At 44.9% G+C, this 13486-nt stretch overlaps 1 protein-coding gene across 4 annotated transcripts; it reads right to left on the bottom strand.

Moving 5' to 3' along the window:
* Nucleotides 1-499: 499 nt before the first annotated feature.
* On the bottom strand, nucleotides 500-12726 carry LOC118651453 (zinc finger protein 501-like). Of its 4 annotated transcripts, none has more exons than XM_036300630.1 (4): nucleotides 12397-12726; nucleotides 8307-8362; nucleotides 5108-6581; nucleotides 500-1099 (listed from the first exon to the last, which is right to left on the bottom strand). In XM_036300630.1, the coding sequence occupies exons 3-4, from the start codon at nucleotides 6523-6525 to the stop codon at nucleotides 901-903; spliced, it is 1617 nt and encodes a 538-aa protein (XP_036156523.1). In that variant the 5' UTR covers nucleotides 6526-6581; nucleotides 8307-8362; nucleotides 12397-12726; the 3' UTR covers nucleotides 500-900. The 4 variants fall into 4 exon arrangements, with proteins under 4 accessions (XP_036156523.1, XP_036156524.1, XP_036156525.1 ...); XM_036300631.1 differs by lacking the exon at nucleotides 12397-12726 and adding an exon at nucleotides 12089-12345; XM_036300634.1 differs by lacking the exon at nucleotides 500-1099 and adding an exon at nucleotides 2438-2675 and having other exon boundaries at nucleotides 12397-12725.
* Nucleotides 12727-13486: the final 760 nt, after the last annotated feature.

Genomic DNA, 13486 nt, shown 5'->3' with positions numbered 1-13486 from the left:
CAGCCCATCCTGCGCCCTCTCCAATCCGGAACCCCTTTGAGGGATGTCCAACTGCCGGTTTAGCCTAAACCAGCAGTCAGACATTCCTCTCACAATCCTTGACTACTGGCTCCTAATCACTTACCTGCCTGCCTGCCTGGTCACCCCTAACTGCCCCCCCTGCCAGCCTAGTTGCCTCTCACTGCCCCCCCCCCGCCCCCCGCCAGCCTAATTTCCCCCAACTGCCCCCCTCCCTGCCAGGCTGGTCACACTAACTGCCCCCCCCTGCCAACCTTGTCACCTCTTACTGCCCCCCCCCCCCCCGCTGGCCTGGTAGCCCCCAACTGCCCCCCTGCCGGCCTGGTCACCCCTAACTGCCCCCACCGGCCTGGTTGCCCCACGCAGCCTGCTTGTTCAGTCATTTGGTTGTCCCTCACTAACCCCTCTGCTGGCCTGGTCATCCCTCACTAACCCCCCTGCTGGCCTGGTTGTAGGCAGCCATCTTGTGAGGGTATGAGGGTTAATTTGTATATTGCCTCTTTATTATATAGGATAGGAATACTCAGAAAGACTGAAAAAAATCACAAGACAGCATGAAGAATTAATTAGGACAAAGCATCGAGAGAAAGCTATAACACACAAGAGCAAATACAATTTCTCTCATGGCATCAATAGTCAATCTCTTGAGATCTCTATATTTTTCAAAGCCACCAATTATTTTCATCATCCTTGAATTTATTTCCCAAGAAATACTTAGGTTTCTTACTTATTGCCTTATATAAAGTCAACACTACATCTCCTGTGTTCTGTCTTGTCCCCTTTCCCCAAATGCTGCTTAAAATGTCAGGCCAGGGGATAGGGTGTTTGATGTTCTCTGAGTTACCAAGAGTACATAAATCATAAATGCACATCATTCATGAATTATTCAATTTCTCTTGTGCTTTCTGTAGGCTGGGGTAGCGGCTGCGCGTGCTGGGCGATACTAGGCGGCTCCCTGCGCTCCTGGTTGTTGCGAGATGTGGGTGAGAGCCGCGGGCAGTTCCGGGCGCGGGGTGTCCGCGAAGGTGGTGCAGCCATGGCGGCGGGGGAGAGCATGGCCCAGCGGATGGTCTGGGTGGACCTAGAGGTGATGGGATTGGACATCGAAAAGGACCAGATTATTGAGATGGACTGTCTGATCACCGACTCTGATCTCAACATTTTGGCCGAAGGTCCTAACCTGATTATAAAACAGCCAGATGAGTTACTGGACAGCATGTCAGATTGGTGCAAGGAGCATCACGGGAAGTCCTTCCTCTTGAGTTGGACTTACCCGCCCGGTCCCCCAATATTTCCAAATTATCTCTTGTCTTTTCTCTTTCATTTGTGTGCGGCTCCTCTTCCAGATATTGAACCCTGAACCATGCAGGATGTGGAGGAAAACATTTACATGTTTACCATCAATTAATTGATTCTCATCAAAATAAGTAAGTTTTCTTACTTATTGCCTTATTTTTTGATAAATCATCTCAAATAATATTTATATATTAATTTTCCATCTCTTAATTGATGGAAAATTTACCGATATCTGGATGTCAGTAAATGTTTCCCTCCACGTCCCGCATGGTTCAGGGTTCAATATCTGGAAGAGGAACCACACACAAATGAAATAGAAAAGACAAGAGATAATTTGGAAATATTGGGGGACCGGGCGGGTAAGTCCAACTCAAGAGGAAGGACTGCCACCCATGCTCAGTCCCCACCGACCTTTTATAGTCTGAGGTAAACAATGCAGTGGTTACCATAGTTACAGTTCTTGTGAGTTTCAACTGTTTTGATTATGTTTACACTCCCTGCACTTCCCTCAGCCCATTAGCTTCCCAGGTAAGATCTGGGGAGTGTTATAAAGTCAAGCCTAATTATGCTAAGAGGACTGAGCCCTCTAAGCTGGGACTTGTCTGTGACTTTGCCAGCAGGTCAGTCCGAGGCTCAACCCTATATCAATTTCCCACATCTCACCCTTTTTTTTTTATTATTAGCTACTATAATGGAAATAAAACTTAAACATCAAGAACAAAACTCTGCCGAGACCGGTTTGGCTCGGTGGATGGAGCGTCGGCCTGCGGAGTGAAGGGTCCCGGGTTCGATTCCGGTCAGGGGCATGTACCTGGGTTGCGGGCACATCCCCAGTGGGAGATGTGTGGGAGGCAGCTGATCGATGTTTCTCTCGCATCGATGTTTCTGGCTCTCTGGCTCTCTCCCTTCCTCTCTGTAAAAAAATCAATAAAATATATTTAACAACAAAAAAAAAAGAACAAAACTCTGGCTATTAAAACAGTAACAAAACAATGCCAATCCGTAACCCAAAACATTTTAAAACTTAAACATAACATTTTAAGAACAAAGAATGTTTAAATCCCAATTTCAATGTCCAACAGTTCTGAGTCCAAGTTTCAATGTCCGACAGTTCCTTATGTGTACATGTCAGCAATGATATTTCAGTTCTGGATGGTGGACAAATGGTGACAATGCAGGTCCGACCCTCTCTGGTTTGATCCTGGGCAACCTGCAGTGACGCACAGCTGCTGACTGCTAGCATGGCAAAGCGTCGTCAGCGTCTTCCATCTCTGGATTGTTTTTCCTCTTGTCTTCATGGCTGGAGCATTCCTGAGAATTCCTCTCTGTTGCAGGAATCCACATGGTCTTGAAGTTATTTTCTGAAAACATACATACATATTCTTGACCGAAGGTTAAAGGGAATTTTACTTGGGGTCCTTTTTATATTTGCCCAAATGATTTTCCTTTGGCTTATTTTGACACCACGTATGTTTTTCATGGGTGTCTTGCTGTTAGCATTACAAATGAAAAAAAATTTTTCCAGATGTAAATTAGTTACAGGATATTTTTCCTTACATGGTATTTTTCCACTATCCTCCCTTTTTTGATTTAATTATTTTGATGCATATCAAAATCGAGTCCAAATTACTCAAATCTTAGGTAGCTTCAGGTCATTAAAATAGCTGGTTGTTCAAGCTTATAGACAGATTTTCTTTAAAAAAAAAAAAAACCACACCAGTTTCTATAAAAATTCTTATCAGCTGGAAGAAGCATAGCCTGCCCTACACCTACCAATGCCACAGAAGTGATGCGTTAGGCCACAGAGAACACAAAGGGCTGAGAGATACAGAGTCCTAATGTCGTGGGATATGTAGTTCAATTTTTAATGTGCATCCTCTTCCATCTTTGGGCTTTAGCCCAATTCCATGGCTGTCTCAAAGGATATTTTCTCCTCTTCCACAAATGGAACACAGACTGTTCCCAACTTACTAAGTCCCCAACTTACTAAATTCCAAAGCCTCATTCAGAAGTTGTTTGGATGGAACAAATTAAACACATATTCCTTAGAGACAAGAAGAGTGATTCTGTCTTCAGGAGAACTCACAGCTTATTAACCCACCAGCTACCAAAAATATAGACATAATAATAACCTAGAACAGCGATTTTCAACCATTGTGCTGCAAATATTTTTAAAGCATGCAGGACCTGACTATTTGGTCAGGGGCACTGACCTCTTTACCCTTAGATTGCCAAATAAAAAAAAATAACAATAGCCAATACAATACTAGCCATCTTGAATGAATCAAAATTATGCCTAATTTTTAAAATAATATTTTTATTGATTGTAGAGAAGGGAGAGATAGAAACATCAATGAGGACAAAGAATAATTGATCGGATACCTCATGCACACCCCTCACTGGGGATCGAGCCCACAACCTGGGCATGTGCCCTGACCATGAATCAAACTAGTGACCTCCTGGTTCATAGGCTGATGCTCAACCACTAAGCCAGCTGGGCCGAGCAATTATGCCTAATTTTTTGTCAGATCAGCAAAATATATTTTTTTGGTGTGCCGCAGAATTTTAGTAGTTTATGTGTGCCATGAGATGAAAATTGAAAATAGCTGACCTAGAACATGATCAACGAATACATGCATACTTCTATGGACAACCATGTTTGGCATTTCAACTTGGGAGAGGAAGAATAGATCTCTTTTCATGCCTTCTTTGTTCCTGCCCTCCTCAAATGTTATGTCACACAGGTCTAGGGCTCTTCCAGGTAGGCCAAAACCCGACAGAGTGGGAAAACAGCAAGGAGAGAGTCAGTATATATGGGTGCATCCATATGGAAGGTTGATTCTTAATTCTAAGGGTCTCCGAATTCGAAATTATGTTTCATGCATATTGTGTGCATATAAACGTATTCTTTTTTTTAAAAAAAATATATTTTATTGATTTTTTACAGAGAGGAAGGGAGAGAGATAGAGAGTTAGAAACATCGATGAGAGAGAAACATCGATCAGCTGCCTCCTGCACATCTCCCACTGGGGATATGCCCACAACCAAGGTACATGCCCTTGACCGGAATCGAACCCGGGACCCTTCAGTCCACAGGCTGACGCTCTATCCACTGAGCCAAACCAGTTTCGGCCGTATTCTTTTTTCTGAGTCAATTGTTGATTTTATTTTTTTTCCAATATGAAAAACGTTTATCCTACCAAGCAAAAAAGACACAAAATGAGTGAAATTCTAACCTGCATTTTTGTTTCACTGTCCATTGTTAAAGAAAATTGCCAAAATTCATAGATTTGGCAAAACATATGCTCAGATATTTAACCAAATATAGAGATAGCAAATGCACATCTGAAAAAAGGCTCACCATAATGCAGTTGAACAACAGTGATATAGCATGACAAAGTTACAAACATTCACCTCTCCCCTGACTTGGACATTGCATTATGAGTTATTGATGAAGATAAATGAAACCTATCTCCATTTTAAGAATTATGCACAATCCTTATTATGCCAGTAATTCTGTAGCAATTATGCTTTCCCCTAAACCCTATTGTCCTACACTCGAGTGACCATCACCCATGGAATTGCAGGCATTAGGACACATGGCCCTTTGCAAGATCTTTGAAAGTTATTCCCTTCAAAAGTATTGGCATACCCTGTGAACACTCTGATGACAACGGAAGTGACTGTTTCTGGCAAAATATTTCCCACCTTCACTGCTATCCTGAGGCCTTTCTCGTGTGAACTCTGATGATGATGCAAGTGATTGTTGAGGGCAAACAATTTCCCACATTACCTGCATTCATAAGGCCTTTCTCCAATGTGAAATCTCTGATGATAACGGAGGCTACTCCTACCGGCAAAAGATTTCCCACACTGACTGCACTCATAAGGTTTTTCGCCAGTGTGACATTTCTGATGATAACGGAGGCTTCTCCTACTGGTAAAAGATTTCCCACACTGACCGCACTCATAAGGTTTTTCACCAGTGTGACATTTCTGATGATAACTCAGCTGATAGTTCCTGACGAAAGATTTCCCACATTCACTGCACTTATAAGGCCTTTCTCCAGTGTGAAGACTCTGATGGTAAAGGAGGCCATTGCTAGTGCTAAAAGATTTCCCACACTGACTGCACTCATAAGGTTTTTCTCCAGTGTGACAGTTCTGATGATCACTCAAGTGATAGTTCCTGACAAAAGATTTCCCACAGTCACTGCACTTATAAGGCCTTTCTCCAGTGTGAAGCCTCTGATGACGATAAAGGCCAGAGAGTCTGGTAAAATATTTTCCACATTCATCACACTCATATGGTTTTTCTCCAGTGTGAACTCTCTGGTGTTGAACGAGGCTTGAACTTTGGCTAAAGGATTTCCCACACTCATCACATTCATATGGCTTTTCTCCAGTGTGAACTCTCTGGTGTTTCAGGAGGACTGCCCTTTGGCTAAAGAATTTCCCACATTCACCACACTCATGAGTCTTTTCTTTAGAATGAACTCGCTGGTGTCGAATAAGGCTGGAGTGCTGTTTAAAGCATTTCCCACATTCACTGCACTCGTATGGTCTTTCTCCTGTGTGCAATTTCTGATGATGACGGAGAACAGAGATATTTGTAAAAGATTTTTCACATTCATGGCACACAAAACACTGTACTCCATTACAGACACCATGGTCCTGAGCAAGCGTCTGGTCGCATCCAATGGCTTTCTTGCTGAAATAAAACTGCTTTGCACATGCCCCGCACCTCAACAGTTTCAGGCTGTGTTGTGTTCCCTGCTGCTCAACCAAGTGGAAAATGTCTCTCAGGACTGGCCCACAACTCTCACAGGGGTGGCTCTTCTGGGAGGACACAGCTACATTGGGGTTCTTGGCCTGTGACACTCTCACAGAAACATGCTGTTCAGTGGGTGCCTCCACATCCTCTGCTCCACAGCAGCAACCTAGAGAGGATATGAGTTCAAAGTTCTCCAGCATCACTTCGAGGAACAGGTGTCTCTGAGCCTCATCAAGGAGGCACCATTCCTTCTGAGAGAAGCGCACAGCAACATCCTCAAAGGTCACACCAACCTCAGCTGGGGGCCTCTGTGGGTTGAACGGGGTGAGGGTGGCAGGAGAGGAGGCAGCCAGGGGCACAGTGGCCCCTGTCCCAGGCCCAGCACTGGTCACCCAGGAGGCTGGTTGGTGGGGACCAGGACTCTTGCGCCTTCTCATTCTGGCATCTCCACCAAGACCCAGTGCTCAGGATGCTCTGACCCACTTAGGTGATCCTGAGAGAAGAGGAAATGCCCATCACAAGGAGAACACTGGAAGTCAACTATTGACTTTATTTATTTTTAAAATAAATTTTTATTTTTTTCAGAGATGGGGAGAGATAAAACATCAGTGATAAGAGAAAATAACTGACTGGCTGCCTCCTGCATTACCCCTACTGGGGATTGAGCCCACAACCTAGGCATGTGCTCTTGATGGGAATCGAACCTGGGACCCTTCAGTCCGCAGGCCAATGCTCTTCCACTGAGCCAAACTAGCTAGGGCCAACTTTGACTTTAAAAAATGGCAAACAATTGCATTGCAAAGCTTTCTATAAGAACCTCAAAAGAATTTGCATGAGCATGCGTAGCTTAAAAAGAGCCAGTTACCCATGTCCTAAAGTACACTTGTTGCCTGGGTTTTGAAGTAATTTGCTTGAAATAAATAAACTCATGTGTTTGGCCACAGAAATACGAAAGAGTAGCTACTGATTTCAGATGAAAAGGTGTCTGGAGAAGACAGACCTTCTCACAGAAGTAATTAGAGAGACATAAAATAACTTTAAGAGAAACATATTTTCTAGGATAAAAAATTTTAAAACGGATAAAAAAGAAGCAGTAATAAAAAAGACATTCATAACATTAAAAAAAAAAAAAAACACTAACTATAAGGGAAAACCATCTCAGTAAAAATGAAAATTAAATACATCATGTTTAGCTAAAAGTAAAAAATCTGAAATTGATGAGGAGTTCAACAGTGGCCAGAATTGGCAGCTCTCAGGAAGGCCCATGGAGACACATGTCACCACTTCCTCTAGCTCTAGTGCCACATCTGTCTGCTGTCAGCTGTCAGAGCACTGGCTCACTCCAACAAGACTTCCCCGAGGCTCAGCAACAGATGAAGAGAAACAGTTACCATGGCACTGAAGATAATTTTGTGATGACACAAAGTCCTGTCCTACCTAGGGAAGATAAGGCTCTGTGAGAATTCTTCCTCTAGATGTTCCCCATCTCCAGAGCAGAGAGGCCTAGATGAAACCCAGGGGTCACTTAATTGCAGGGGTTGTTTCCTCAGATACCTTACCACATTTATTGTCAACAGCCTCCTTCTAAATGTAGACTTATTGTCTGCACAGAATGATAGTGCTTAATATGGAAAGTAAAACTCTGGAAATTTAATTTCGAAAAACATACTAATGGATTGGTACATGGGTACACCCATCAGCACATCCTCAACAGGAAGGGAAAGAACTTCACATGTGCACCAGCGCACAGGCTACAAACTCCACCTTTAAGAGGGGGACTGACTCAACCCAGTTTGCCTGCGGCTGCTCTGGCATGCTAGTCTGCCTCCTGGGAAACCTCTCAGCCCTGGGAAATCTCGGACAACTGCCATTGGAGCTACACAGGTCTCAGTGAGGCCCAGGGAAAGTGACTGGATAGACTGCAGAAAAAAATGTAGGTTCAGGCAGTAACTCAGTTCTCCTGGCTCCAGGGGATGGTAATTTCCATTAAACTAAGTGATGACATCATAGAAATCTGAGAATGATGAGGAGAGCCCAGCTGGTGAGAACCGAGCTTCAGGCAGGGAAACTGATACCTCATCATGCCCAGGATGTGATTTTCTCAGGAGGGAGGTCATCCTGACAGGTGAAAGGGAGCAGAGGCCACTGTTTCATATTCCTCTACTCAGGCCTGGATGTATTTCTGAGGCTAAAATCTGAACTATGGACTAGAACTCACCTGAGGAGTGTCTCATGGATCTTCTTGGGGAAAAAGAGCAGCTGGAGCTCAGGAAGCTTGAAGGAAGCACAGACAAAAATATTAACTTGAATACTTCTTCCAAATGTAGATTTATTGTATGCACAAAATGATAGTGCTTATTATGCAAAGTAAAACTCTGGAAATTAAATTTGAAAAAATATTAATGGATTGGTACACTGGTACACTCATTGGCACATCCAGTTTGTTTCACAAATTCCTCATTTTGGGCCTCAAAGAACTAGGAAAATGTTTTCATTGCATGAAAATGTTGATTTCTTTGTCCTCTTACTCATTGCAGTAATTTCAACTGTATACTTTGTGACATATTTTATTTTAATACTAGCGGCCCAGTGCATGAAATTCATGCACATTAAAAGGGAATTAATTAGAGGAAATACTTTAATATTGCTATTTGCCCTTTCTCTATAATAGAAGTGTCAGGGATGAAAGAAAATTAGTAAAATGTATATGAAAATCTTCCTCCTGTCAGAGTCTGGGTGCGCCATGGGACCCAGAGTCAAGTCCCCGCCCATCTGCATGCTCCTTGAAATCACATGAGACCCAGACCCGGCTGGCCTCACCCTCATTGGGCAAGATCCAGACCCGGCCGACCTCACACCCATCAAGCCCTGCCAGGCAGGGGGCGCAGCCTCAGGTCCCCTGGCCTGGCGCTTGGTAGGGAGCACAGCCTCAGGTCCCCCAGCCTGGTGCGGGGTGGGGGGTGCAGTCTCAGGTCCCCCATTAAGCCCCACCAGGTTGGGGGTGCAGCCTCAGGTCGGGGGACACACTTTGAGGTCCCCTGTCAAGCCCCACCGGGCAGGGGGGTGCGGCCTGAGGTCCCCTGGAAAAATTAGTAGTTCAAAATATATTGTAGTCTTTATGTGTAATATGTGTGGTAAAATTTCACCTAGGATATAATATTTTATTGGCCTGATTAAAAAAAGAATTGGTCCAAACCAAATTTTTAATATTAAAACCAGTTTAAATTTAATTAATGTCTTTTAGAATAATTACAAAAAGTGTGTTGATAAATGTTAATCTAAGAAACGCTGGCTGTTTACTTTTTGGTAAATTATTGAAAAATTAAGGTTTCTAAGAATGAATAATTCTAATACAATTTAAAAAAAAAAGGTCTATACAAATCGCTGATGGTGTGACACAAAGAAAGAATATTGGAATGGAGATGCTTAATGGAAGGACTAAGGCATGGTTATGCATTTTGAAGGAAAAAGAAGGTGGTTTCTAAAGGTGGTTATTTCTGAAAATTGTAAAAATATTTTTGAAAGTTGTAAGAATGTCCGTGAAAATTATAAGAAGTTTATTAAAAAAAAATGTTAAAAGGAAATTGATTAAATGATACAGGCCAGTAAGCCAGGGAAACTGAAATATTAAAACAGCAGTTTGCAACCATCTAGAAAACTCTGTCTTCCCTAAACCAAGGACACTTAAAAGTCAGTGATTTATATTTTGCCTCCCTAAACGAAGGGTAAATAGCTTATGCCAAAGTTCTCAGGAAGACTGATGGGAGAAATCCAATTAGTGTCACTTGCTGTCCACACCCAAGGACAAATGAAGTTAGAAAATAAGCCTTATTTTGGTCAGTTCTTTTCTAGTAAAATAATTATGTTATATTAATCAGGTATTTAATAAAAAGATCATCTTTTAATCATAGGAACTGAAGTTTGCTGGCCTATTTTCCTGTCTAATACACTTTAATATATAATCTTTTGGTAAAATCAAGTTTGACAACCTTCCTAGGGTTTGAATTTTAAGAAAGGTGTTGTGTTTTGTTTTTACCTAGAGTTGGCTGTAGGTGATTCCAATAGGCCCTGGAATGCCTCAAGATCTTCCTACAATGGAAACTAGGGAACAATTTCTTAAGCACTGTGTACTGGGTATCTCTTCTACTTTAACCTCTCTCAGGTTAGAAGGCCTCCTGACCCAAGGCACTCTTGAGTTTCTGGTTTATCACCATCGACCAGAAGACTACGTTTGTTCTAATCAAGATTTGGAAGGGAAGCAAGTTGGAACCCTCCTGAGAAGGACCTTACCTGTCTTGCTAACCACAGAGACTGCTGTTCGGACTTCAGAGTGAGGTTGGACCCATCACACATGGGATAAGGGCAGACACACCTCAACCTGAACAGCCATACCAGGACATATCCCCTTGAAACGAATGTTGAAAACTGTGAGCTGTCTTAATAACCATCATGTACTGGGTTCTATTTGCTTTGGGAATCTGGCAATTTCAGGGGCTTACAATGTGGGCTGGAGAAATGTGTACAATCTGGATTGTGCTTACCCAGTTAAGTTATTGGTTATAGATAACTTGAATGACTTGGATATTTCAGCCTTTAGGTCAAAAGATTGGCTAGGACTAGATTTAGATGTCATAGGACAAGATCCCCTATGCCAGTGGTCGGCAAACTGCGGCTCGCGAGCCTCATGCGGCTCTTTGGCCCCTTGAGTGTGGCTCTTCCACAAAATACCGACTTCTGCGCATGGGCCATGAAGTTTCAATTGCACTGTATATGCGCACCCGCATGTGGTATTTTGTGGAAGAGCCACACTCAAGGGGCCAAAGAACCGCATGTGGCTTGGGAGCCACGGTTTGCCGACCACGGCAGAGCGATGGTGTCCACTTCACCCCTTTGATTAGGAGCTACAGTGATGGGATGTCACATCATCCCATGTCATAGCCAAGGGTTAATCGAAACTGCATTGACCTGTGCTAAGGTGAGGGACTGAGACATGGAAGGGTTACAGAATGTGCTAGGGGGAGGGACAAAGGCATGGAAAGGTTACCGATTGTATTATGGTCCGGGATCATGGCAGAGAAAAATTGCTAGATTGTCTTAGAAAAACAATGTATTATGATTCAACCCAGCCAGGTGTGACTCTGTTTAGCTCCCCATTCGTACTTGTAAACTTTGTGTGAACCCTGCATGCTTTGCAGTGTTGCAGATAAAAGGCTTTGCTGTACCCTCGGTCTGTACTGCAGGCTGCGAAGCCCCTACTGGAGGGACGCGCTGTAGTCAGCTGGCCAGCTTAATAAAGGCTCTTAAATTTTTTTTTTTAAATATATTTTATTGAAACATCGATGAGAAACATCGATCAGCTGCCTCCTGCACACCCCCTACTGGGGATGCACCTGCAACCAAGGTACATGCCCTTGACCAGAATCGAACCTGGGACCCTTCAGTCCGCAGGCCGACGCTCTATCCACTGAGCCAAACCGGCTAGGGCGGCTCTTAAATTTAAATTCTGAGTCGGTGGTCTATCTCACTGAGTGAACCCATAAAAGACCAAACAGCAAATCAGTCTTCTAGACACTGCAGAGCAGGAGAGTCAATGGATGTCACCCAAGTTTGAAGAGTTTAAATAAAGAAAAGGGGGGAATTGTGAGAATAAACAAGTCATCTTTTCTGTCAAAGAACAGTATAGACAGCCACTATTTGGGGCTGCAAGACTCAGGGGAGCCATCTTGAAACAGCAAAGGCCAACCCCTGCCTTTGAATTAGCCAATCACGAAAAACTGTGCGCCTGAGCTCCAATCAGGAGCAAGGGACAGGTCACGTGTGTCAGGGATTATAAATCCCCCAGCAGCCTGTGTGTGCCTGCTGCTTCCAGACCATGAGTGCGCACCCTTCTAAAAGGAGGTAAAGATGTTTGCCTTGCTGCCTGGCTCCCGAGTATGTTTTATATTCCACCAGGACCCCTGACTTGGGGGCTCGCCTTACTTCCAACAACACTAAGCGTACCTGTCCTTTATAACCTGTGTTTCCACTGCCAAATCTAAAGCTTTCCGGGCTCCAGTATAAGTGGGACACGATGTACCCACACACGCTCTCAGCCAAATCCAATGCCCTCATTAGGCTCTTAGTGTTCCTCGAGGCATCGCAGTGGCATGTGACCCAGGGGGCACTCCGCTCGGGCGGAGACTCGCTTCCCTCGGCCTTCAGAACACCTTTCCTCTGTCCTTCTCTTCACTCTCGACTTCTCTTCCTCCCCGTCCCTCGTTGCCCAGTGCCGTCTGGGGTGCTGCCTCCCGCTGCCCCGCCAGGCTCACCTGCCGCACTTCCACTTGGCGTCCCGCAAGGGGAGGCAGCGGGCGCTCCGCGGGCTCCTCCGGACCGGCTCCCGGGGCTCGGACTCGCCCTGAACCGCTGAGGGGTCCGCGGCCGCCCCGCAGACGGTGAACAGCGGACGCGCACGGCCCGCGCGCACCAACTCCGCCAGGCGGGCGCGCGCCTCCATTACCTGGGAAGGAACAGGTGGGAACCGGAAGCTCCGTCCTGGAGACCCGCCCTCGTGGGCGGGGCTACCCCGTCCTGCCGGGTGACAGGCAAAGCCCGACCCCGCAGGCCAGGCTGCTTGAGGCGCTCAGCCAGATCCTGGGGCTGTGGAGACCGGAAGGGGAGGCCCGTGGCGGGGTCAGTGCCTCGGGGGCGGTGCTACCCCGTCCTGCCTGGTCAGAGGCCAAGTCGCCAGCCCTGGTCTGTTCAGTGGGTGCTGGTGGCCGGGGGTGTGGTGGTTAGAAATGCTCTTGACAGGCGCCACGGGAACTTGAAAATCGCTCGGACAGGCAAATGTACTTCTTCAAAAGCGTGCAAGGCCGACAGAAACATGTGCCAGCCAGGCAAAAGCCTATAAACGTATTTTCTAGCAAGATAGCCTCTTCCTTTCATTCGATTCTTAAAAGGATCTCAGACCCTCAAGCTAAAAAAATGTAAACAATGATGGGATGAGACTTATCAGCACATCCACTCAGCATCGTTCCTTTGTTTTAGCCAGTCTCCCAAAACAGAATAAGTGAAAGGTTCTCCAACTCTCTGGGCTCTGCTACTCTTATTTTTAAATCAAAGTACCTTTCCTTTGATGCACTAGAAAACAGGGCCTTCTCTTCTGGAAGCAGTTTTTAAAAGTTCTTGCTGCCTGTGAAACCAAACCTGGAATTGAAAATTTCTTTCCAGTCTCTCTCTCTCTCTCTCAGAACTCAGATAAGACCCACTTCATTTCAGAGGAACATGCTCTCAAGCCTCTGTGCTGTGTGTGTCATGTGGTTTGCTTTTGGAGTGTGTCTGTCTGTCCCGACAGTGAGAACCTGCGTGGTGTCCTGAGGTCTGGAGGGTGGGAAAAGGTGGAACGGAGAAAGAAGT

Source organism: Myotis myotis, unplaced genomic scaffold, assembly GCF_014108235.1.
Source record: "Myotis myotis isolate mMyoMyo1 unplaced genomic scaffold, mMyoMyo1.p scaffold_m19_p_3, whole genome shotgun sequence".
In the NCBI taxonomy this organism is placed as follows: domain Eukaryota; kingdom Metazoa; phylum Chordata; class Mammalia; order Chiroptera; family Vespertilionidae; genus Myotis; species Myotis myotis.
Note: the sequence above shows the minus strand (reverse complement) of the source record. Positions and strands in the feature narration are given on the sequence as shown.

What these genes read in the sequence shown, in the direction of transcription:
- LOC118651453 (XM_036300630.1), bottom strand. Translation starts at nt 6,525, where the DNA reads ATGAGAAGGCGCAAGAGTCCTGGTCCCCACCAACCAGCCTCCTGGGTG. An exon ending in GAAAGGCCTTATGAATGCAG is followed by an intron (nt 1,100 to 5,107) that starts GTAATGTGGGAA and finishes CATCACCTCTAG; the next exon opens with GTCCACCCAGACCATCCGCT.